Raw genomic sequence first — 26,581 nt, 5'->3', positions numbered from 1 at the left:
TAAGTCACCATCATTGTTTTTCGAAATGGTGACCCTGGCGGCCATATTGGATTTTAGATTGATCCATTGAATAACTGCAATTTTGATTCTTGGTTAATGAAGACGTTTGAAGATGTTCTTTTTAAACATTTGACCCCTTTGACCTTGAAAGTGGGTCAAGGTAATCTATATTCATAACCTTCATCCGAGACTGCTACAGGCCTTATATCAGTACCCAGGTTTTCCTTCTCTGTTATGGGAAAAGTTAATGATGGTTACAGGAAGAATGAGAGATGCCAGCCAGAGGTAACACTACTTCAAGTCATTTTATGGCATAAAAATGACACAAGTCTTACAAGAATTAATCTATAAATTTATTTTCATGAAATGAAGACGACAACACACTAACGTGATGAATTTATGATGTAAAACATTTAAAGTGCAAGAAGTGTAAACGAACCCCTATGAGGGTTATATTTGGGCAGGAGGTTTTGGCCCATCACTCCTCATAAAATAAAGCTTGAATATGAACACAGAAAAGACACAGACAGCAGCAACAGAAATATGCCTCCTACAGAAACAACATCCCTCTCACATGTCCACATTTATGAAATTTTCAACATCAACTCATTTAGGTCATCACTGAAATTCACCAATTGCTGGTTGAATATCATTTGATTTCAAATTAAATGAAAAAGTATGTGATGACAAGCATCTAATCTGTAAAAATACACAAAATTTGTAAGCAACCTGTCTCATCTATATTGAAAATGGCAAACATTACCATAACAGAAATTAAGAAAAGAAAAAAACCTAATCTAGCAATATTACATCCATGGATTGCTCCTTGAGCCATTTTATTATCACTTTTGAGCTCACAATTTCTAGAATTCATCATAAACAGTGAAAAACTACCACACATAGCAACAAACACGAAAGAAATAAAAAGGAAGTTTTAAAACACCAATATCCACAGTTTTCTATTTTGAAAGAAAATAGTTTCTTATAACAAAACTAGGACTCATCCATTGGGGCGGTAATTGCTGTTATCTGAGATCAAATGCATTAAACATTTAAAAGTATTGGCTAAGTGATTTCATTTACATTTTTTTTTTTTTTTCAATGTTTGAGCTTAATCTTTCTGCTTCATCATAAAAGTTAATCTGTCATGGTATATTCTTTGCAAAGAGATGGCAATATAGAAATACCAATATCAAAACTAAACATAAATATTCAGATTTGCACAGGATGACAAAACCCAACAGTCCTGCATCCCTACAGCCAATCATGAGAGGCCTTTGGCCTTCACAGTCAGTCATCTACAAAGACATTTACCGGGTAAATGATCTAAGAGTATGTTACTATAGTTAAGTGGTAGAGGAAACAATTATTGACTGATTAAAAACTCAGAATTTTAGCAGTAAATGTAATGAAGTACAACACTTATATCAGTTTCTTGAAATTCAACAAAATTTTAGCTCAATAGTACTAGTGGACTGAAACGAAAGCTTACAATGATTTTTTCAAGATGGCTGCAATTTTGTATTTTCAGACCTGCCTGAAAAAAACAAAACTTGGTCCAAAACATAAAAGGTGTTTTTCGGGAAAACCATGATTGTGCAATTATGAATCATATTAGAAAATGGTCTCTGTGGCTGCCATGTTGGTAGTATTGACGATGTCTAAAATATAAATCAACTGTTAGCTTCCTTTCCTTCACAGCCTAACCAATTTAGCTCAGTCAAACTGGATAAGTTTACAATATGCTTTTCAATATGGCAATCATGGGGGCCATATTGTTTTTGTACAAACCCAAAAAGTAACAACACTTTGTTCAGATCATCTACGAATCTGTGCATTAAGTTCCAGTTTGTTCCTACAGAAAGAACTTGAGATGAAGTTTAAAATAGTGTTGTTAAAGAAAAGCACGATTCTGGAATTGTATTCAAAATAGACACATCAAAAGTCAAAAGTTTTAATGAGTTTAAAAAATAACAACACTTGATCAGCTCTATCCATATCATTGTTACAAATTTTCAGCTCAATGAGAGAAGTTGAACAGAAGTTTAGTATGCTTTTTTATGATGGAGGCAATGATGACCAAACTGCATTTTCGACCGACCAGAAAAATAACACTAAATAAAGAGCATTTGAAGTGGAACATATCAGGAAGTTTTAAGGTGGTGATGTCTGGGGGAAAATATGATTGCCTAAACATGTTACAAAATGGTCATCCCATAGCTATCATGTCCATTAGTTTTGAAAAGGCCAAATTTAACATGTTGTTCTCTACCTCTCCCTATTTTCAACTCAAATGCATCAATGGAACTTCGGAAAAAACTTCAAATGTAGTTTTAGAGATGACGGCCATAATGTATATTGTACTTGCTCAAAATCTGGGGATCATTTCAGACAAGTCTGATGTGAATACCATCAGTGGAAATTTATAATTTCAAAAGTCCTACAGAATGGCAAATAATGAGAAATTTTGATGACTGTAGGTCAGTCTTACCCTTTGTATTTAATGGCCTAAACACTAAATTTGATGGTTTTATTTGCTGTTTACACCTGCTATCTGCAGTTTTATGAAAACTATTGATGAAAGTCCCAAATGTGAAATTACAACCAAGAATGCACAGATGATGAACTTGAGAAAGAACATTGTCTAGAAGTTGAATGTTTGATACCCCTACTGTATTAGATAATGAATGGTGTTGATGTAACTACTACAAATAAATCTGCTTGGTGTATACTGGAAAGTTACGCTGTTCGATAATCAAAACTCATCTGGTGACAATGTAGCCCACTAATGTTCAATATTTACTTGCATCCTATAGTATAAATGTGATAGAATTCAGTATTATTAATTTAGTAGGTAATGTAAGAAGTTCAAAGTGACATCAACAATTTGAAAAAGCAAGATCATTTATTTGGATTGATGGTATATCCCTAGATTATATTATTAATGGTCTAAATGTAGGTCAAAGTGACCTGCTTTTGATAAATCACACGTTGCCTCACTTCAGTTGACCCTGATATCCTAAGTATGAAGTTCCAGTGACAAGAAGTGTAAGAAATAGAACCCCAAACTTCTTTTGCTGTCGGTCAAATGTTATTATGAATGTCAGTACAGTGATCCTCATTTGGTATGCACCACCTTCCCTTGGTGAATCCATCCCTAATGCATAACATTCAAACAACAAGTACGATAGGAAAGTAATCCTCATTAAACATTTTCTTTAAAGTAGGTATAAAAATAGGGCATCTTGAACTATTTTGGTAAATGACATACAACTTCATCAAGTATGAGGTTTCAGTGACAAATAATGTAGGATATAGTGCCCGGATAAGATAAAAATAAAGTGTAGAAAGTGCGAAGGGATCAACACTCACCGTAACATAAACTTATACCCCCCGCCTCCCTATTTTCCCATTACTTATAAGACATAGATAGCATCTCTTGTATTGAGACAAGAACTTTTTAAGCCCAGCGGCCTGGTCCTTGTTTTGAGACAAGCCCAGGGCTTCTTCCTATATTGAGACAAGCCCAGTGGCCTTGACTTTGGGCCCTTGTCCTGGTATTGACACAAACCCAGTGGCCTTGCTCTAAGAAACAAGTCCATGGGCCTAAGTCCTTATATAGAGGCAAGCCTTACACCTAAAACGATTTTGAAAACCAAAGAAAGATGGGGAGGTCTGCATTGGCCTGCAAAAGAGGCTCAGAACAATCCAAGTCAAACACTCTAATCACCTGGACCTTAACTAAATTGGACCTCAACTAAACTGGACCTCACGTAAATCGGACCTCAACTATAGCAGTTATCAGGTAGTTGCATTGTTCCTTGTGCATACATGTTAATTATTTCAAAAGCTACAAGTTAATATAAAATTTATTTTGACTCAAACGTCTCACATTTTCCTTATATGTTTCATTACATCAGTAACACAATGAATTTTACATAAGGATTCCTTTGATAATTATCAGTGTCACAACCACTTACATTTCAGATTAAACAAAGAGAAACGAAGAAAAAAATATGGAAATCTGTTTAAGACTCACTATACAATAAATTCAAATTTTCAATTGATAGTTGATTTCTAAGTTTAGTTTAAAATAAAACACATTTGATTTTGTATTTCATTTGCAATCATGTAGACCTTAATGGGAAGTGTTTAAAATCAAGTCAGTAACAACCTCGGTTCTCAGCAGCCTAAAAAGGTCATTTTCCACGTCATATAAGAATGTTATTGTTCTCAAGAAAAGAATTCAGGTGTTTTAGATAAAGTGACTAATTATGAGTATACAGTATAATATAAAGCCCCATACTATTTTCCAAGATTTGGTATATACATGTTTACAAAGATTTTAGCTTGTCACTTTAATCTTTTAACTCTTTAATCAATTTGGTAAGTAACATTTACCAAATAGTTATAATTTTCAGGTTGAATACTATAGATCAAAATGGTCCTATGTTATTTCTAGAGAAAAAGAATGTTTCTTAGTAACCTATCAACTGCAAAACGACGGGACGGACGGAGAAACAGAAAGAAACACAGACAAAAAATTCAGCACACATTTACAAACATTTATCATTAAAAAATGTCAATTGTCTTAAAATGACAAAATAGTATCTACCTAAATGATCACAATATTCACAATGAATAATAATTTACATGTTACACACATAGAAATGTTGATTAAAATATAAATTGTACAAATACAAAGAGTACACATTGCATTCAAACAAAGATAAATATTTCGGTGAGACTAACAACATCATACAAGCATGTGCAGGGAACCCTGTATCAGAATAGAAGCTTATTACTTCGTAATAATATTACTTTGAAGTGTATCATGAATATTCATGATACTAGCCCATGAAATAACACAAATAATTAGCAAAATATGTTTATTTTGATACAATACGGTTTTGCTTCAATGCATCAAATCATTTTATACTATAATTGCAAAACAAGTTGATATTTGAGTTTTCTCACAACAAAGAGTGAAATTTATGTAAGTGAAAAAGAATTGCCTAAGAATCCTAATAAATATGCAATGTCACATTATCCATGATTTTCATACATATTCATAAAGTCTATGAATATTCATTATCCAATGCCATGAGATGGGAGAACAAGTGCAGCATATGAATAATGTTAAGTGGAAGTCATTCATCAACCTCTAAATCTACATGAGAACTCAACAGTTAAACATACAAAACAACACAATAATGGATTCAATTTCCAATTGTATTGGAATGATAATATTGTCATTTCAGTTTTATATATATATATATATATCTATATGTTTTCTTCCAATTCTGAGTCAGTAAATAAACAATGAGCACTGAGGTATGTTTGTCCATGTTGTCACAGTGCAACACCCTTCATGGGACTAGTCTGCAGACTAATACATAGCAGCATTTTGATCTTTCACCTTCCAATCAACTTGTTCCTAGAATTTGCACATTTAAAAACTAATTTTCATCCAAGCTAACATATAGAATCACTTCTGATGCAAAATCAATCCATTGAGAAGACGATTTTATCCACCTTCCCATATTTCTTCAGAGTAGATAAAATGTTTGAGTCGGCAAATCTACGTTAACAGTTTTCGAATTGGACCATGGTGTTCAAAGCATGATAGTTATGTACCGGCTGAAGAATTTTGAATTTGGTTCTTCTTATTTCATTTACACTGAAGTCATCATCAAATTAACGATTAAATTCATGCCAAGGCTTCAACATATTTGCAAGGTTGAAAGTCGAAAATAATTTCCATATGGAAAAAAATGGACGAATTAAAATTGAAGTGAACCTATAACATGACAGTACAAGTAATCCAATTGACGTTACTGTTTCAGATATCATGCTAGGAGCACCCTGACCTTATCTCAATAAAACCTGCCTTAACACTGAGGGGTATTGCCACTCTGGTCAATATTCGAGCTATGGTCCCAGCTACCTGTCTGGTTGTTAGCTGCCATGTTCATGTTCCCACTTGGGTTATAACTGGGCATGTTGTAGTTTCCTCCCATCTGTCCATAGTCATACTGGCCCTGCATGTGCATGTAGGGCGAGTTTCCGGGCATGCCATTCTGCATGAGGTATGGTGACGGCATAGGGAATGGGTAAGGAGTGAATGGAAACCCCTGCATCATGTTTGAGGGCATTGACGACATCATAGAGGAGGAAGAAGACTGCTGTTGTATTGTGGAGCCAAAGTTTGATTTATCCATGGTAGACATATCAGAATTTTGACCTGATCCCATTGTTGTAAGTGAGGATGAAGTAGATGATGGCATGTTGAAATATTGCTGATTTTGCTGTTGAGATTGAGAAGACATACCATTGTCATTTGACATGGGATTGCTATGCGGCATTAGCATTTGGTTGTTCATGTACGGATTCATGCCCATGCCCATGCCCTGAGACATATTTCCCTGGCCCATGTTATAGGGCTGATAAGGGATCTGTGGGGGTAAGTAAAAGTTTGACATAGGATTCTGAGGGGCCCGCTGCTGTGGCATGCCAGACATACTGGGTGCAATTTTTGCGAGCTTAGATTGTTTGTGTGTTCTATTGTTACTATCACTACCAACATCTCCAAGGTGTTGACCATGATCCTGTTGATTCTGTTGCCCAGGACCCTGATGTTGACTTTGTTGTTGATGATGTTGTGATTGTGACTGATTCTGCTGTTGCACTTGGGGTTGAATTGGCTGAACCTGGGGCTGAATAGGTTGAACCTGGGGCTGACCAGATGTCATCTGTGAGTGGCTCTGAACCTGCGGCAAAATTGGTTGTACATGTGGTCGATTATGTTGCACTGATGGTTGGATTGATTGTACTGTGGCAGGGCTTAAAACTCCAGGGGATGACATATTTCCAGATGACATACTCCCAGGAGAAGATGAAGCACTATTATCACCAAAAGGGTCAGACAAATCAGGCAAGAAGTTCTTGTCCTTTGCTGACGACAAAAACTTACTTTTTCCTTGTGGTAAATAACCCTTATCATGTGTCATTGACAAAAAGTCCTTTTTCTGTGAGGTAGGCAAGAAGCTATTTTCCTGTGAAGATAGTAAAAAGCTGTTTTCCTGTGAAGTTGGTAAAAAGCCCTTTTCTTGAGGAGGTAAAAAGTCTTTGTCCTGGGGAATTGGCATATAGCTCTGTTCTTTTGTTGTTGGCATGAAGCCTTTTTCATGTGAAGACAAAAAGCTTTCATCCTGTGACGTTGGTAAAAAGCCTTTTCTCACAGGAGGAGATGCAAAGTTCATGTCTTGTGGTGTCTGGAGATAGTCATCTTCATTGGAAGATGCTAAGAAACTATTCTCATTTGAATTTGACAAGAAACTTTTTTCCTGTGAATTAGCCAAAAAGCTCTTTTCTTGTGAACTTGTTAAAAAGCTTTCTTTATGCCCATGGTTCATTCTGAAGTCTTCCTCCTCAGTAGTTGGTAAGAAGGTATTGTCACGTTTTTTAGACAATAATGACTTGTCCTGTTTGTTGGAAAGAGAGACCTTGTCAGATAAACTTGACATCATTTCTTTGGTTTGTGGAGTTGGTGTGGAGGTCACACTGTCTAGAGTCTGTTGCTTAAGTAGCGAATTAACCTGCTGTGACTGAGAGTAAATGGAAGCAAGGATGTTTGTGGGCGTGTCCGGTGCTGAGGCCATTGCAGGGGGCTTGAAAACATTCCGCTGACCATTCCCAGATGTACTAGCAGTGGATACAGGGCTAGGTGTCACAATGGTTGCCCGACTGGATGGCCGTGAGCCTGTGATCATTGTAAATACAAAATATTCAAGACAAGTGTTTTACAGAAATTGAGAAGTATTAAAAACAATTCAAGTTAGGAACATATGTAAGACATGAATGCCCCTACTACCATGAATAAAAGTATAACTGCTTGACAAAATTTAAGAAAATATCAAAAGTGACCTTTGACCCTGTAGACTTCAACAACGACCATCTTATGATAAGGGGCAAGTATGACCATCAACCATTTACATAGTCAGACCAGTCTCCTTTTATGGTAACATATGTCGATAAACACTAACCAATCACTGCCATGCTTCTAAATGATGACACATTTGCAGATGGTATCCAGTTTCTCTGATATGACCAAAAGTGAAATGTTGGTTGATCTTCAGTTTTCTAGCTTTTGGTCTCACTACACATGTGCAATACAAGCTACCAAAGCAAGTTTGAAATGTTAACCAAAGGTTTTGGTTTCATACTGTGAAATACAAGCTACCAAAGCAAGTTTCTTACTAGCTTTTCTGGCTTTTGGTTTCACTACACGTGTGAAATACAAGCTACCAAAGCAAGTTTGATCTTACTATAATAAGACTAAGGTAACCAAAGTTTTCTAGCTTTTGGTTTCACTACACATGTGAAATACAAGCTACCAAAGCAAGTTTGATCTTACTATAATAAGACTAAGGTAACCAAAGTTTTCTAGCTTTTGGTTTCACTACACATGTGAAATACAAGCTACCAAAGCAAGTTTGATCTTACTATAATAAGACTAAGGTAACCAAAGTTTTCTGGCTTTTGGTTTCACTACACGTGTGAAATACAAGCTACCAAAGCAAGTTTGATCTTACTATAATAAGACTAAGGTAACCAAAGTTTTCTAGCTTTTGGTTTCACTACACATGTGAAATACAAGCTACCAAAGCAAGTTTGATCTTACTATAATAAGACTAAGGTAACCAAAGGTGGTAAATGAACTTGCACAAGGTATGTAACAATATGATCCTAATCCGTAAGCAGGTTCTCAAGATATGACACTGATTCAAAACAAAATGCAAGGGGACCCCACAAGATGGTGAGGCGCATAAAAATAATTTTAATAATACAAACTAGTACTCCTGAACAATAAGAGTTTCTCTTGTTTATCAATAATTCTATAGAACTGTTTGATAAAAAAGTGTTAAAAAGATTAAGACTTAATTCTTTGTAAATCATTACCTGCAGAAGCAAGGGGATGCCATAAAATGGTGGGGGGCATAAAACTAATTTTCATGATACAAATTAGTATCCCTGAACAATTAGAGAGTTATTCCTTGTTTATCAATAATTTTTTTATAAAAAAAAAAAGTGTTAAAAAGATTAAAACTTTGTGAATCATTACCTGCAGAAGTGGGTGAGATGATAGTGGAACTCATGACTGAAGCAGCTGCAGTAGTTGTGGAGGTACTGACAATGATTTTGGTAGTGCTGCTTATTTCTGGCATTTTGGTCCTTACGGAAAATATTTTCCCAGAGCTAGTACGGATATAAACTCCCTTTGGTGTTTTGATAATGAATATTTGCTGGCCAGCTGTGATCTTGTTTCCTGAAACTCCTGCCCCTGCATCTGAACTTGTGTTAGATCCTGGTAGCATGATATCTACAAAAACAACCAATCCATATATAGGACATTGTTTCATTCTAAAGCTTAGTGATTCAGGTTAACAAATAGTACAAAATATACCAGTAGTTTTTTTTTTCACGTTTGAAGAAAAAAAAAAAAATTCTTAAGAAATTGTAAATTGAAAAATTAAAAGTTGATTTTTTCAAGATTTCAATTGTGTTTCATTTGCAGGAATAATTGAGATATTCATAACAAGTCTTACAGAGACTTGTACAACAAATATCATTAATAGAGAAAGAAAGAAGGGGCTGAACTGATCTTAGCTCAATCTACTGAGAAATAAAATGCCTTCAACATAAGAGTTCTCCATAACTGCTCTCACTCTGACCAACACAAACTTTTTATAAAAAGAAATGTTGGGCTTGCATTTCTAAGCCCAATAAAGGAGACTTCTCCTGTACCTGTGGTTGTGATGACTTTGTGGACAGAGACCCCAGCTTTGTTGACTCTCTCAGGGCCAATCCCTTTAGGTCTCATTGGAACAGGAGTGGTGATGATGGGTTTTACACTAGCAATGGGTCGGTTGGGATACACTCTGAAATTTACAAAAAAGTGTCTTTTAAAGATTTCAATGCTGATATTGAAATAGGAATGCTAATCGTTACCATAGTAACAACAAAACAAAATAATACTTAGCCATCACGTTTTGGTATGACTATTGATCCTTGCTTAGTAGTTCCTTCCTGCTGTACACTCACCCAACCACCGTCATACCATATCTGTCATTAATTTGCTTCTTTATCAAAATTATCAAAATGAACCATTAGCAATTTTATCAAATTGATTGATTTATGATTTCTTTTATTTTGGAAATTGAAAAATAAAAAATTAAAAGAACTTTCGACAACAAATGGCTTTATTATATTCTTATTCTACAAAATAATTCTGACTACCAAATCTTGGTTTGGTCTTTTCTGCATTGCTTACCTGGTAATAGCTGGCCCCTGTTGCGGCCCACCACCTGGCCCTTTAGGATAGAAAGCTGTATAGGATGGGCGGGAGTAACTGATATTTTGACGTTTTTGATTCACATAGTTTTGCTTGGCAATTCTCTTCTCTTTCTTGGAAAGACGCAGCTCCTTCTTGTCTATTAGCAATGACTCATGACTGAACGGCATCTGAAGTTAGAAGGATTTAAAGGTAATGAATATTGCTAGATATCACCACGGAATCATCAAATGAAGTAGTGTCATTTCAGGGACGATATGTAAGTTTTAGTTCTATCTTCTTTCCTCTTAATTATATCTCTAGTACATAAACATTGAAAACAATATTATTTTCAAGTGTGTAGTAAAAGATGTTTGAAACTGTCTTTATGAAAGGAATATTCAACCTGCAATAGGTAAATAATGAATGATCATAAAGTGTAAATCATACAGACAAATGACATATTGTTCAACTTTTCTAGATAAACAAGTAAGATTGAAGTATTTATAAGGGATACAAGGTTGTTTATTTAATCAAAATCAGAAGAGGGCTGGAATATCAATTGTGAATGTGGATGGCTGGATTATCTACTGGGGATGTGGATGGCTGGATTATCTACTGGGAATGTGGATGGCTGGATTATCTACTGGGAATGTGGATGGCTGGATTATCTACTGGGGATGTGGGAGGCTGGATTATCTACTGGGAATGTGGATGGCTGGATTATCTACTGGGAATGTGGATGGCTGGATTATCTACTGGGGATGTGGGAGGCTGGATTATCTACTGGGAATGTGGATGGCTGGATTATCTACTGGGAATGTGGATGGCTGGATTATCTACTGGGAATGTGGATGGCTGGATTATCTACTGGGGATGTGGGAGGCTGGATTATCTACTGGGAATGTGGATGGCTGGATTATCTACTGGGAATGTGGATGGCTGGATTATCTACTGTGAATGTGGATGGCTGGATTATCTACTGGGAATGTGGATGGCTTGATTATCTACTGGGAATGTGGATGGCTGGATTATCTACTGGGAATGTGGATGACTATTATCTACTGGGGATGTGGAAGGCTGGATTATCTACTAGGGATGTGGATAGCTGGATTATCTACTGGGAATGTGGAGGGCTGGATTATCTATTAGGAATGGAAATTGCTTAATTAATTATTAAGTATCCACTGGGAAAGGAAAGATCTACAGCAATGGTAGATGATAAGTTCAGTAACTGAGAACCCATTAGACTGAATGTACATCTTTTAATTCACCTTTGTTATCCAGTGGCCATTTTTCTTTAAAACCTTCACCAGAACAGGATCAGTATATTTTTCCTCACAATTTGTAAAATCTACGAGCGGAAAATCTGTGTCCTGTCAAAGAAATAAAAAACATATAGAAAACAAATGCAAGAGTTTAAAAGATCAAAAATACTTCTTGTCCTTCATCATACTAAACTAACTATAGAACTTACTCACAACAGGAAGAGCCACACATTGTGTCATATCCTAAACCTGAAATTTTGTGGCACCGATGGACTCTTTTTTTGTGATCCTCACCTGAGTGCAACTAATCATGATTAAATTCATAACAAATATTTACCACTAAAATAATGCAACTTTGACCTCAACCTTTGACTCAACATATTTTCTATGAAATGTCTCAATTTGACTGACTTTTCATCAGATGACCTTGATCCATGTTTGGTCAACTTCTAATTTTATTACAGTCATAATGTTTTTATGATATCACAACAAAATATCCGCAAATGAAATATTTCCAAACTGATGTTCACCCTGAGAAATTATGCTTCATTATCTAGTAATAACATTAAGAAGTAATATCTTTTTTCTTGGTATATTCTATAAATAGTAATGGTGACCTTGACCTCTAAGCAAGAAAAGCACTTGAGAGCTTGTGAAGAAACAATGGAGAAAACATTTAGTGTAATCATTGAAATAGAACTGAAAATATTTTACAGAACTGAATTTATAGTGACAGTGACTTGACTTTTGACCCAAGGAACCCAAAATCACTCCAACACAAGCACTTCCTTCAGAACAGCATAGGGTAAAACCTGGGCTCAAATGGTCGAAAAGAACTTGAGATATTGAGCCAAAACAAAAAATGGATAAAAAAACCTTCAATGTAGTGGCCTAATTAATTAATTGAAGGCTAACAACATCTTATGGAAGATTTTTTCCTTTTGTCAACATTTGAAAATTTCTAAATTATAAGACAGTATGATTCCAGAAATTCTCTTCAGCACACTAGATTTCTTAGCTGTTGTGAGCAAAGGGTATCAAAACAAGTACAAATTGTCTGTACCTGGTATTGATTTCTTGTCATTGGTAGTGACACTATCAATTTCAACTATTACAAAAAATTTCTCACCTCATAGTGGAGGAGATTGTCAACATGGCGTCTAGAAAAATGATTTTGGGGGTTAAGTTCATCAACAACACGATCTGAAATGAGATATAAAGTATGAGACGTAAATCATAACCAATAAAGTCACAAGAAACATGAGATGGTATCTGACCTAAAAAGGCAAGGAGAGTTTAAAATTAAACATTTTGAATCATATATCAATTTGGTTGTATTAGATTAAAGGCAGAAGTTTAAACCTCATCTAACAACTAATCCATCATGGAAGAGATACCAAACCTTCCAAAGGTCAATTTCTGATAATTCTCATTCCTGTACAGTGAAACCTCTATATCAAGACCACTTGGGGAATGACAAAAAAGGTGGGCCAGTTTGACTGCCAAGAACCATAACTCTTTTAATGCTGAGCACTGTATATATCGTTAAGCAATGTACACATATATTATTCAACAATATTAACTTAAGTTTATTAAACTGTATAGAAAATGTTGTTTTTGATGAAATGCAAGTAAATGATAAAAATAATATTGATAAAATTGACAAAAGAATATATATATATTAACTTTTCAGTTTATATCATAATATATGTGCACATTTACTATTTTAAAGATTGAATAAAACAAAACAACATTATTTTTATTCAATAGTTATTTAATACTGGAATATGAAATTTTCTTTAATGGTGAGTTGTTAAGTGAGGTTTCACTGTATAAAATAAACTGTTTTCTAAAATGTTTCCCTCTGTTTCATTTTCAATCACTGGTATTTGGATATATTGGTATATTCACCCAGTATTGGAAAGAACTAATAAACATTGATATAAATTTCTTTATCATAACCATGAGGAATTGATCTCATCCGTACAAGTAGCACAGTGTTTCTGATTAGGCAGCACAAAACATGTTTACTAGTGCTGCCGGCAAATATCTCTATTATCTTACCAGACATGCCCTGTTTACAATCAACACATATCTCTCTAACTTACCAGATATGCTTCGTTTATAGACAACACATTTCTCTCTAACTTACCAGGCATGCCCTGTTTACAATCAACACATTTCTCTCTAACTTACCAGATATGCTTCGTTTATAGACAACACATTTCTCTCTAACTTACCAGACATGCCCTGTTTACAATCAACACATTTCTCTCTAACTTACCAGGTATGCTTCATTTATAGTCAACACATTTCTCTCTAACTTACCAAACATGCCCTGTTTACACTCAACACATTTCTCTCTAACTTACCAGATATGCCCTGTTATTGTAGACACATTTCTCTCTAACTTACCAGACATGCCCTGTTTATGGTCCGTACATTACTCTCTAATACATGCCTAGTTTACGATTAACACATTTCTCTCTAACTTACCAGACATGCCCTGCTTGTTGATCTGGCGGTCATAGATCTTTTTCTCCATTGTATTGTCAGTGACAAAACGGTAAATGAAGGAGGGTTTGGTCTGGCCAAACCTGTACACACGACACACTGCCTGGCAGTCATGACACGGATTCCAAGAAGCATCCAGTACAACCACACGATTAGCCCCTACCAAGTTCACTCCCAAGGATCCAGCCCTGTTGAAAAGAAAACCAAAAAAAGTTCATCTGTACTCTTATAGATCTAGCTGTATTGCATTCACTGTATGTCATTCACCTCAAAATCTATTTACAATAAATATGACCTTTACAGATACACACATCTTTTTATTTGGCTTGTCATTTCAACAGATGGATGACCACTGTAACAGTGACTAGTTCTGCAACAGACCAAAATCTAGTGTTTTGGTCTGTCAGGGGAGATGCTCTGTTTCAACTTTCTCATGTGAAGGAACGGGCATACAGAGATAGTGTTCTCAAGTGGAACAGGTGCTCCAATTGTGTAGGAATATATGTTCTATCTGTGCTACCTCTATAAAGGAACAAGTGTGTCTTTTGCAAACTGCTGAAGTTTGAAGTAATTCCATATATGACTTCATGAAATATTGAGAAATTCAATCCTGTTCTAAACAATACTAATTACATACATGACACACAAACGCGTGAAATCAGCAAGTTTAAGTTGGTAGTTAAAGATTTATTTCTTTATGCATATATACATAGAACTGATATTGTCATTATTCCAGAATCATCATTTTGTTTTCTAGTTAACTCACCTTGTGGACAGCAGAAACAGCCAGGCTTGACCATCTGGTCTGTTGAATGCATTGATCATTTTTTCTCTTTCTGTTGCTCCAGTGCTACCATCCAGTCCTATAACAATACAACAACTATCTCACTTTCTCTGTAGGTAACTATTAAAGCAATCAGGGTTGTAAGATTTGACAACTCAAAAGTTTACTGCTGGTGTCAATGTATATATTTGAGCCATAATCTTATTTCAGTGCAATTCACACTGAAGATACTGTACTAAAATATGGCTGCATTGATTGCAGTTTCCATACCTCATTAGTATACCAATTTTTTAAATGTACAAATTCATCATTGCACTTGTATACTTAAAATTGGTATCATGCTAAAATTCAATCACACAAAAATATGTTTACAGAGTCTCAAGACATCTAGACAATTTAACATCAGTCAAATTAAAAAATCAATGGCAAATAGTGTTTGGAGCAAAATCAAGAATTAGCAAAACCGACTCATCATGAAAACAGATGCTATGTGTCAGGTGACCTACAAATTCTTGGCTTTTAATACTCATCAAACTATAAACAAGGAAAATTAACAATAGGTTGTTCTCTTACTGTAGTATGATGTGTTCCTGGCCCAGTTACAATCCACCTCTGGTCTTGGAACCTTGGTTTTGGACAGGAATTCTTCTAAGAGGTTTAATGTGAATAAACTTTGACTGAAAATAAAAATAGGTGTTATTTTGTGTAATGTTAGATTAAAAATAACTGAGTAATATATTCAGTAAAAGTTTAGTACTAAATCTTAGGGAGGGTTTACTTGTGAACTATGTTTAGCTTACTTCTTTAAAATTGATGATTCTGCAAAAAAGGCTTATTTGTGGGCAGGGATTTATTTGCAGATAAATACAGTAAACAATAATTTTACGCAGATTCAATTACTTCGCTCTCCTAACTATATTTGTGATAGATATATGCAACCATTTAAACTAAAAAATTATTATCTACAATGTATGTCAACAATAAATGATTATAAAACATAGCTGGTCTTACCTAAATACAAGGATCTTATCCCCTGCATTGATAGCTTCCTCCAGAATATTGAAGAGCAGCACCATCTTGCCTCCAGTCTCCAGAAGACCAGCCATGTGATTCTCCATTAGAGACTCAGCCTGGAATAATACACAACATAAGTTATATCCATCATCAGTAACTCAGTCTGAAGTTGTACAGTTGTGAAGTTGTAGATTAAATACACCATCAGTGACTCAGCTTGAAACACAAACTGCCATGGTTAAGTAGCATCAAATGTTTGTGTATGTAATTGCAATCTTGAACTTCTTTCTCAAAACATCTGGTATTGTATATATGATGAAGTAATTCACTATAACCAAATGGAAATCACTGTTTTAAGCAGGGCTTGAGATCTGTTACAATTCATCGATAATGACAATACATTGTATTGTGTTTCCCTGTATTGTGATAGTGACAGAGGAGTTTAAAGGAAGAATGATTTTTGGAAGAAGTCACAGACAACATTTCTATGTAAAATATGTAGCTATATATTCCCAATATCATCAGTACAGATGCATGTGAAGTTAAGACTTCAAACCCAATGAAATGGAATTTTTGAGACATCCTTCTCAAAAAAGTATGTTAACTTTACAATACTGAAAATCCTGCCAGTTATAATAACTGTTCAGAGAGCTCTGTTTTGTCAATAAAATTCATCATATAAAAAAGAATTTAAGTCACAATATCTCAAATGCCCCATTTCCAACCTTTTTAGATGCAATGAATTTTGGTCGAACAGATGTTTGTATATTAGTTATAATCAAGACAACTGAAACAAGTTGGAAGAAAACTGGTATAACATTACTGATTTACAGGTCATAACCAGAGTTAAGGAGGATACCATTTTGACCAATCAGATATGCCCACCCATTCAAAGGAGACAACATCCTCTTTCTTATCACTTCCTGGTTGCTTCTCCACAGCCTTTTTGGATTTCTGTGAACCTTTCTTTGCTCGACCTTCATTACCAGGGTCAATGTCAAGGTCGTCATCCACTCCTGCTACCTTTCTCTGAACCAGCAGTTTGTGCAAGACATCTGGATGATTCCAGATCTGAACAAACAAAAAGAAAAGTTAAACAGCATAGATGTAAGTCTCATAGTGTACAACAAAGTTACACTACTATATAATTATACAAATACACCTTGAAAAATAAGTTCTACAAAGTCACAAAATTTGCTTGATTTGCCTTGATTTTTAACTTGAGCTTGAGTCAAGGCATATTAATTTGTTTTAAAAGAACATAAATGATGTGTCACTACAGATATATCAACAACATTATTTTGATTTCAAGAAGAAATAATTTAATTTGCATAACAATTAACATGGCAGTAAACAAATGAAATCTTCACAATTCAAATCATGTTCTAAAATCAAACACAAGTTGTTCAATGTGCTTCACCGTTGAAAATGTCTTCAAATTGATCCTAATGAAGACAGAAGTTTGACTGACCTTACAACACGTGGCAAATGCCCGTAGAGGGTTGTGATTAGACCAAGCGCTTGCAGCAGTGAAGTTTTCCACCACTGACTCTAGGAAGGTTTTATACAGGGCCCTCTGTATAGGAGACATCCGAATCAGGAACACAAACTCCTGTTTCTGTGGCAGAGCCTGCTGCAACACTGTGTGCCCACGTCTACAAACACAATGATAATACAGAAAATTAATAATGAAAATCAGGTGTACTAGTTAATCCATAGTAAGGAGCCCATTTTTTTATATGATTTTCGCTTACCGTAGGCTACAAAGAGTAATCAACAATGCAGTGTATCATTACAAAGAATGAACACAACTGAAAAAGTTAGAAAGTTAATATTTAGATAACAGCAAGAAACATACCTCGATATCTTGTCTATAAATATATGAAGTGAACATTATCAAAGATGTGTTCCCAAGCATCTTCAAGCAACGTCTCTGACAGTGAAATACAAACAAAGTGAGCAGAGGCTCATATAGACATACCCTAAACTAGTAGTATTTCCATTTGAAAGGTAGCCAAATGTAACCTTTGACCTTTAACCTGGACTACTGACCAGTAAAATTTAATTAAGTGTAGATCTTGGTGTTGTGATGCTTTTGGTGTGAAGATGAATTCAATCTGTTTAAGGATTTATGAATAATCTTTTATGAAGGGATTCATAAGATATCATGTACAAGAAGTGATCACGAATGCATGCACTCACTTATACAGACACACAGACATAAAATAGCACAGCTTCTTATTTAATACAAAAACATAATTCCATTTCTCTAAGATTTTATCCTTGAAAGCCTCTCTCTACAGCACTTCTGTAAGTTGTAGGCAAAATCATAAAATGTTTTTCGATACTTCTTAATGCAAATGAAGTGATATAATGAAGAAATTCTACAGTGAAGACTGTAAACATTATCTATGATCCAATTCGCTCATTCACATTGGTTAACAGTTGCCAATCAAACTATCAGCTTATATTAATCACTCTTGTTGGTCTCGACATAAGCATATGAAAGGTCTTAACGAAGGAGGAAATCAGCGCACACAGAGAAAACCCACTTAATTGGACACGTGACCACCCCTCACCCACCCCACTCTGATGGTTTGATGGACCTTACCTTTGGACAAAGCCCTCCAGGAGGCTGTGTAACACATGAGCTCTGTGCCTCATAGTTTTCACATCTTCCTCTGTACTGTCCATACACTGTCCGTTCATCACAGGACGCTCGAACATATTTGAGAATTCAGTCTTTGTACCCAAATAATTTGGTCTCACATAGTCCACCATACACCAGTATTCCATTAAATTGTTCTGTAGTGGGTAGCCAGTCAACACCACTCGTCGTCTGTTAATAGGCATAACTTATGTTATACATATTTTAATGTTGAACCGAGATGATCAAAGAAAGAAAGAAGATGGACATCATTATCAAAATTATATAAAGTCCTCAACAATTTGTCAGATTTTCATATTAAAATCTAAAACTTTGAATTAATTTCATCTAATATAGCAAAGATGATGCTGAGTAAAAGACTTTCCTCAAAGAACAAATGCTTACCTTGTTCGTATATTTTTTAGGGCCATTGAGATTCCAGCATGACTGTTTTTTATTCTGTGTCCCTCATCACACACCACTAGGTCTGGACCAGGACTAACTAATGCTTCATACATACCTACAAATTCAAGTTTGTATATCCTACAGATATCATGGTAGCAATACATGCCAAGTGCACTTTTTTTCTAAAACTTTAAACAGACTTATTAAAAATTTATGGCAAAATTAGCAAAATGGTGGATTTGTGCATTCACAATAACAATTGCATTATTTGTAAACAAGGAATAAACCTCTTCAATATTAATCATTGCGATATTTCAGACCAAATTTAACACTTTTCTCAAGTTACAATCACATATCAACATCACAAGTGATAGGAACTGAATTCTGCAGCAAAATATCAGCTGACAAATATACAGATGAAGTAATATGACTTACTGAGTTAGTGACCAGATGAAGTAATATGACTTACTGAGTTAGTAACCGGATGAAGTAATATGACTTACTGAGTTAGTAACCAGATGAAGTAATATGACTTACTGTGTTAGTAACCAGATAAAGTAATATGACTTACTGAATTAATAACCAGATGAAGTAATATGACTTACTGAATTAATAACCAGATGAAGTAATATGACTTACTGAGTTAGCAACCAGATGAAGTAATATGACTTACTGAGTTAGCAACCAGATGAAGTAATATGACTTACTGAATTAATAACCAGATGAAGTAATATGACTTACTGAGTTAGTAACCGGATGAAGTAATATGACTTACTGAGTTAGTAACCAGATGAAGTAATATGACTTACTGAGTTAGTAACCGGATAAAGTAATATGACTTACTGAGTTAGTAACCGGATGAAGTAATATGACTTACTGAGTTAGTAACCGGGTGAAGTAATATGACTTACTGAATAATATGAATATGACTTACTGAATTAATAACCGGATGAAGTAATATGACTTACTGAGTTAGTAACCAGATGAAGTAATATGACTTACTGAGTTAGTAACCAGATGAAGTAATATGACTTACTGAGTAGGTGGGTTTTGTTTCTGTCTTCTTCCTCTAAATCAATAACTACAGGAGAGGAAGGCTTCCTGCCAGGTTTCTTCAATGTACCCATGTAACCACGGCGACTAGACAACAGACGGTACATCTCATACCCCATCACAAGGACTCCTCCACTTTTATGCCATTCAGCTGGAACACAAAATTACCCTTGTTCTTGAAGCATGGGTGATGCTCAAATAAAACTTTTAATATTTTACACAGTGTTGTTCAAATAATCATTTGTAGCTATAATTGTATTGTTTACACACAACAATCAATAAATTAAACAATTATAAGACTCTGTAAAATTTTGACTCCTTGAACTTTATGCTAGCTTAACTTTTTATTTTTTACTTGAAACCCTACATGTGCATTCTTTGTAATGCAGAACACCTTGAAGTACACAAAATATTTTCTATAGGCCACTTTTTCTCCAAAATCACAGTATCAAGTTGGAGCAAGTTTACATTGATTCAAGTACTTTTCATGGGAAAAGTGAAAAGTATGAATTTCACCTTTTGCACAGATGTATTCAATGATTTTCTTTCTTTAATTAATTACCCTCCAAACCTTTAGCTATACCTACCAATAACCTTTGCCCTGGCTGCTGTAGTTTTGTATCCATCATTCAGCAGATAAATTTCGAAGGCTCGAGGTATAAAGTTAGGATCATCTCCTACAGTAGCAGCTGTTGGCAGCCAGATGTTGAACTCGGCCACCCAATTTTGTAGAGTGTTTATTGGCACAATGAGGAGAACACTTTTTAATGGAGTGTGACGCAGAAATATGTCAATAAATGATATCATTTGTATTGTCTTTCCTAGTCCCATGCTGTGGGCCAATATACAGCCAAATCCAGCACTGCTCTTACACCGCTCCATTGACTCAATTAAATTATCATACAGAAAACGAACACCACCAATCTGAAATAATGAGTCAAACAGAAACTTAAACCAAATATTAGATATGGAGTAGAAATATGGCAGTTATTTTTGGGATTCATATTTCAATCTCAGACTCATGCTTTTCATCTTGGACTCAAATTTTGAGAACAATCATCTCTTTTGACTGGAATCATTCAAATTTTGGAAATGTTACTCTGGACTCAATGGAAAAAATTCTATGAAAATAACTTATATATTTTGATATATTCCTGATAATATTCTTGATAACCTTTATGGCACTGAATTATAAAAATTCCATTGAAAACCTTTAGAGCAGCGTGTTTTGTTTACCTTTCAATTTGAATATTTACAAAAAGTATCATGTATCGATGACAGTATAATATTTAGACAAAAAATATTTGAATTAAAAACTGACTTGATGAGCTTTGATGACTCGTGCAATCTGCGGAGCCAGGTATATGTCATCATCTTCTGGGGGGTGACCAATGTTAAGCTGGACACGACCTTCAAGGTCAGCAACGTTGAGATCATCGTTGATATGGTTGCCGCCATTGTTTGGGTCTTCAGGATCGACTTCACTGTCCTCATCTTTTGTGATCTGGACAGCATCATCATCGTCATCACTACTGATGTCAATGACCTCCACTGTAATGTACCAAGGTGTTTCACCATTGAACAATATAAGTCCTTTCCTAGATCATATCCTTACTAGCAAGCTTATAGAAATTACAGTAACATTTACATTCAGTACAATAAGACAATCAAGAAATGAATTTTTATTATAATATTTTACAAAAGGAAAGATGTCAGCAACTTGGGTACAATAACCATTTAACAATACATAGTGATAAAATACAATTAATTTTACAAGAATAGTGTTGTTTTGTGATGTACATCCAACACGATATACCACCAAACTAAACAGGTGTTTAAATAATATTGTATTACCCTTACTTAATGATGAAGGAAAAGACTACAATATATCATCTTTTGTATTCATAACTAATCAGGCTGCATAAAACTGTATACATCATTCAGAAATTTACTTCTAATTCTACAATCAAACTTTTTCCAGTATCCCAACAAACTTACTCTTTTCCTTCTTCTTTGCATCATCTCCACTATCTACCAGGATAAGATCATCATCTTTCTCTTGTTTTTGAACTTCTGAGGGCATTTCATCAGCTGAAAAGACAAAATATAACTACTAAGTATAATGTTGTTTTATTATTTTTTTTCTATCAAATTACTTCAAGAATGATGTCACTGAGCAATTTCTTAATGTTCTAAATATCAGACACAGCATTCAATATTTTCAAGTGTTCTATTTTTTTGTATTTGCATCTCTAGAAACAAGCTAGTTTAAATGGTACCTGGTCGATCAATAAAGATTTATACAAGATCTTTTCATTTCAGTTGAAGCCCTGCATACGCAGTATTCAGTTTTCTATTTTCTTCTCATTAAAGTACCGAATGAAGCACTGTCATTAAGTTATTTCCTGAAACTCATTTTTGTTTTATTCAGACAATGTTCACTTCATAAATCAATATAAGAAAATAAGTGGGTTTCCTACTAGTAAACAGAATCTAGAAGGTAATCATAACATGTACGACATAACAGAAAAAACCAAGTTACTGCATTTGCGTAATTTCAAAACGTCTTAGACTGACATGAATTATAAATATGCAGGATATGGAAGAAACCATGGGTTTAAACTCACGCATGCTTTGTAACAAGGACTTGAGCTGCGAGTCCTTTTCCTCAGCATCTGTAGCATCTGCCACCTGAGTAGGAACAGCAGGAACTGTTGCTGCTAACACTTTCTGCTGCTCCTGAAGTCGACGCTTTCTTTCAAGTTCTTCGTTTTGTGCTGCTAATGTTGTAGTCTCAAGTTCATTTTCTTTAATTATTTCCCTGATGAAAAATATTAAAAAATTTTCAATACACAGCAACACATTCATTACATGCATAAGACTAGACGACATGTCCAAATCTCCCAGTTTCAGTTTTCAGAGATTTATACTAAATCTTAGTATGAAATAACATATCTACATACATTGTACATTTAGAATATAATCAAGCATTAACCAGTCCTTCAATAATCAATGCATTTTATCATATAATGTTCTTTGTTTGCTCTATAAATATGTAAATTGGAATCAACTATGTACTATTTCCATTAAACAAAAATAAAATAATGTATTATATATTATCATTTGCTAATGCAATATACTTTTTAAATTGCCTGCATGATGACATGTTAGTTACAGTAAGGTTATAAAAGAAATCCTTCTGACTGGCTATGACAGTGACAGAGGAATTATTTTGCATAACTCTGAAAGATTCAAAACATCTTCAGAAACAAACACACTGCAAAGTGTGTAATTAGGATTTTGGGGCTATTTGTAGACAAAAGTTTGTCCAGAGTTAGAGAACATTCTTTGAGGTAAGTTAAAGTTGAAATTTTCTTTACTGAAGTTACACGATTAAAACAGATATATCTGCCTTCGCATAGCATACACCAGAATATATGTTCCTTGGTGCTAGTAGTTGTCAATTTGTTATACTGCACTTGGTGTTGGCAACTACTAGCACCTTAGTCAGATATTTTTTTACTAAAGCATGGGAAGACATGAAATATCTGTATAATATATGGTACTATACATTCAAAGAAAGGAAGACTCATCAAGTTAATGATATAACTTTCAAAGAGTCCCTCTAAACTTCACAATATGAAAGTTCTCAACTGCTTTGAAAACATGAAACAGAGGTTATTTACCTGATGTTTTTTCTCATGTTGGCTTGTTTTTTGGTTTTTACTTTCTTTGTCTTTTTCTTTGCTGGTGCACCCTCTCCCTTTTCCTTCTTTTTCCGTTTCCTTTTCTTTGGTTTACTACATTCTGGCTTTTCATCATCAAGTTTCTTTAATTTCTTATCATCCTCATTCTGTACATTTTCTACCACTGGACTAGAAGATTCCACCACATTGGGTGTATTTTCAACTTGCATGCTGAAATCTTTATCGAGATCATTTATAATACTTGAAATATCATCTGTCATATTTTCAGAAACAGAACTTTTTGACATATTGTTCGTCTTACTGTCCTCATCTACCATGTCCTCAACACCTTCCTCGCTATTTTCACCACTGCTCTCATCACCATTTTCATTAATCTCCTCTTCCTCCTCCTCCTCTTCCTCATCATCATCATCATCTTCCTCATCATCCCCATCCCCATCAATATCATCATGTTCCTTCTCGTCATCCTCCTCAAAGTCATCATTGTCTACTTCATCTAAGTCTCCACAACTTCCATTTTCCTCATCAATGCTTTCTTCATCTTCTTCATCAGAAAACATTTGATTAATCAAAGTGTTTCCACCAGTGTTATTTAAACCAACAGATAACTTAAAATCAGGAAAGCCTGGAGCACAGTTTCTGGGCTCCTGTTCTGGGGGTATGGAGTCCCCACTCAGGAATGATTCTAGCGACATGATGTAAGGTGAAGTAATGTTATCAAAATATAAATGAACTGCTCATTCTATTAAGTTGGATCTTTCTTTTCACGGATGACGCTAAAGCTGGAAAATGACTCCATCAGTGCATATACCTAAAATAAAAAGCATTTTTTGTTAATTAGGGAATTTCCTGATATTATTTAATTCCTGCAAAAATGAATGAGAAAATACATGACATTATGTAAAAAGTTAAACTTTCTACAATAAGGAATACTTGAAGTATCCTTAGGTAAATATCTTATGTATATTTCATATGAATGACAATTCTTTGTAAATATTAAATTAAAAATTTTGAAACAAGTCAAACTTTTCAGGCCATGAAATAAAAAATTCTTATAACACAACTAGTACTGCATGATGTTTCGCTAACTACACAGTGACCAGTGTGAAGTACACTAGAACTGATGTATGTAGTGTACAAGATGGAAAGGATCTGATAACCTTTTTCATCTGTACTATAATCCTAGGTACACTAAGTTCAAACATAGTGTGATGAGATGGTAAACTGATTATAGATGGAGAAAAGTATGGATGATGGTAACAATGTACTATAGTCGATTTGGCTATGTTTTGTTTAACACTTGGTCTTAGATGTGTGAGAGGGTCTATGGACCCATTCATCCTGTTGAAATCTTCCAATCAAATCTTCTACTGGTTGTGTTATAAGAACTTTTATTATAATGACATCATCAATCTAAGGAAAATGTTCTCAAAAAAATATGTTTAGGGAGTTTATACTGTTATCTGTCAAGTGGAATAATTAGTGACTTAATTTGATTAAACTGAAAAAATCAATAAATATTTAAAAAAATAATTTACAGAATAATACACGATCTTAAATCTTACAATATGTCATGTCAGCAAGGGATGTAAATAAAATTTATTCCTCTGCTAGCATAAGCATTTATTTTACTTTGCCTTCTCACCCTTGTCATCGCTAAGAGTTCAGCTTGCTCTATCAATTAAAATGGTACATTATTTAATCTTAGCTGTAACAACAGCTCATCAAAATCACTGCTCAGTGATTGACAATAATTTGGTGTATAAATATACCTATCTGTTACAAGAAAGATACTTGTTACACAATGATTTGTAAAAAAAATCACAGGATTTTGCTTGTATTCACAAAAAGTGTCCTGGTTTCTTAATTCCTGTACAAATTAGAGCTAGTCGGTGCTTCTAAACACTCCAATACAAATTACTATGGCGAATCCACTAATGAATAGAGATTATAAAATCGTTAAAACTTGTTCATAATTTGAAAACGTAATATTAATCGATAATTTGTAAATGTAATATCAATCTATATAATTGAGAGGTCAATTATGATGACAAATGGATGATTGTGTTTCTATTTTAAGTATCCCCCCATTTATTGACCATGTATACATATATGTCCCCAGAACCGCGCCATTACAATACTTTCAAAAGCTTGTAGAATAAACTACGACATCGGACACATGTATGTGAACAAATATAAGGAATACCAATGCTGATAACTTTTGACGGATCAAGAAATAACTTACTCTGTTATATAAAAGAGATCACTTGTCACAAAGCCAGTTCGTAGTAGGAACATCAAGGCAAAATGTAACAATAATCCCACAGAAATCCAACGGAACGATTAGAATTACTTTAGAAAAGCGATTTGTAAGTATGATACCAACCACGTTTGATTATATTACCTGAGAGTTCGAGTTCAATTTTAGATCCCAAGGATCGGGAAAATCCCACTTTCATCAACTTGCATTGAATGGCACTTCCGGTTGCAGCGCACCAAGCTTGCTTACACAGTCGAGTTGATGTTGCCTGATTTCAATTAACTGCAGAACTTCACAACATTTTTAGGAGTAAATGTGATAATTTTCGCTTGTTTACGGAACAGTTATTCCTATCAAGACCCGTATAGGGTTAAGCTTCATTATATATGATATTTGCTCCCTCTCGGTCCCTCGCCGATTCAGAAGATAGAAAATCCTTTAGAGGGCCCCGACAAGATATTTTAACAGGTTTCACATTTATGGCACCATAGTTATATTTTATTACAGTTATTTCAAATATTAAATGTTATGAAAAATATTGTGCTGATAGAAATGAATTCAGTGTAACATAACATAAATATCACATCGACGTGAGA

General features: G+C 34.6%; 1 protein-coding gene across 2 annotated transcripts; it reads right to left on the bottom strand.

Moving 5' to 3' along the window:
- Positions 1-337: 337 nt before the first annotated feature.
- On the bottom strand, positions 338-26,198 carry LOC132557959 (helicase ARIP4-like). 2 transcript variants are annotated; one of them, XM_060222486.1, is made up of 21 exons: positions 26,130-26,198; positions 23,705-24,536; positions 22,646-22,839; positions 22,017-22,109; positions 21,340-21,569; positions 20,606-20,942; positions 20,002-20,169; positions 18,966-19,080; positions 18,525-18,752; positions 17,385-17,568; positions 16,799-16,984; positions 15,911-16,029; positions 15,473-15,576; positions 14,882-14,978; positions 14,098-14,303; positions 12,731-12,804; positions 11,608-11,709; positions 10,334-10,524; positions 9,808-9,941; positions 9,125-9,382; positions 338-7,762 (listed from the first exon to the last, which is right to left on the bottom strand). In XM_060222486.1, the coding sequence occupies exons 2-21, from the start codon at positions 24,418-24,420 to the stop codon at positions 5,892-5,894; spliced, it is 5,607 nt and encodes a 1,868-aa protein (XP_060078469.1). In that variant the 5' UTR covers positions 24,421-24,536; positions 26,130-26,198; the 3' UTR covers positions 338-5,891. The 2 variants fall into 2 exon arrangements, with proteins under 2 accessions (XP_060078469.1, XP_060078470.1); XM_060222487.1 differs by lacking the exon at positions 26,130-26,198 and adding an exon at positions 25,971-25,994.
- Between the last annotated feature and the right edge of the window lie 383 nt (positions 26,199-26,581).

Source organism: Ylistrum balloti, unplaced genomic scaffold, assembly GCF_031769215.1.
Source record: "Ylistrum balloti isolate Yb309-2 unplaced genomic scaffold, AGI_CSIRO_Ybal_v1 Utg370742, whole genome shotgun sequence".
In the NCBI taxonomy this organism is placed as follows: domain Eukaryota; kingdom Metazoa; phylum Mollusca; class Bivalvia; order Pectinida; family Pectinidae; genus Ylistrum; species Ylistrum balloti.
Note: the sequence above shows the minus strand (reverse complement) of the source record. Positions and strands in the feature narration are given on the sequence as shown.

Bases quoted from the DNA above. Each gene is read 5' to 3' on its own strand.
- LOC132557959 (XM_060222486.1), bottom strand. From the start codon at position 24,420: ATGTCGCTAGAATCATTCCTGAGTGGGGACTCCATACCCCCAGAACAG. The intron at 22,840-23,704 runs GTAAATAACCTC...ATTTTTCATCAG, and splicing joins AACATGAGAAAAAACATCAG to GGAAATAATTAAAGAAAATG. The intron at 14,304-14,881 runs GTGAGTTAACTA...TCTTTTCAACAG, and splicing joins CTGTTTCTGCTGTCCACAAG to GGCTGGATCCTTGGGAGTGA.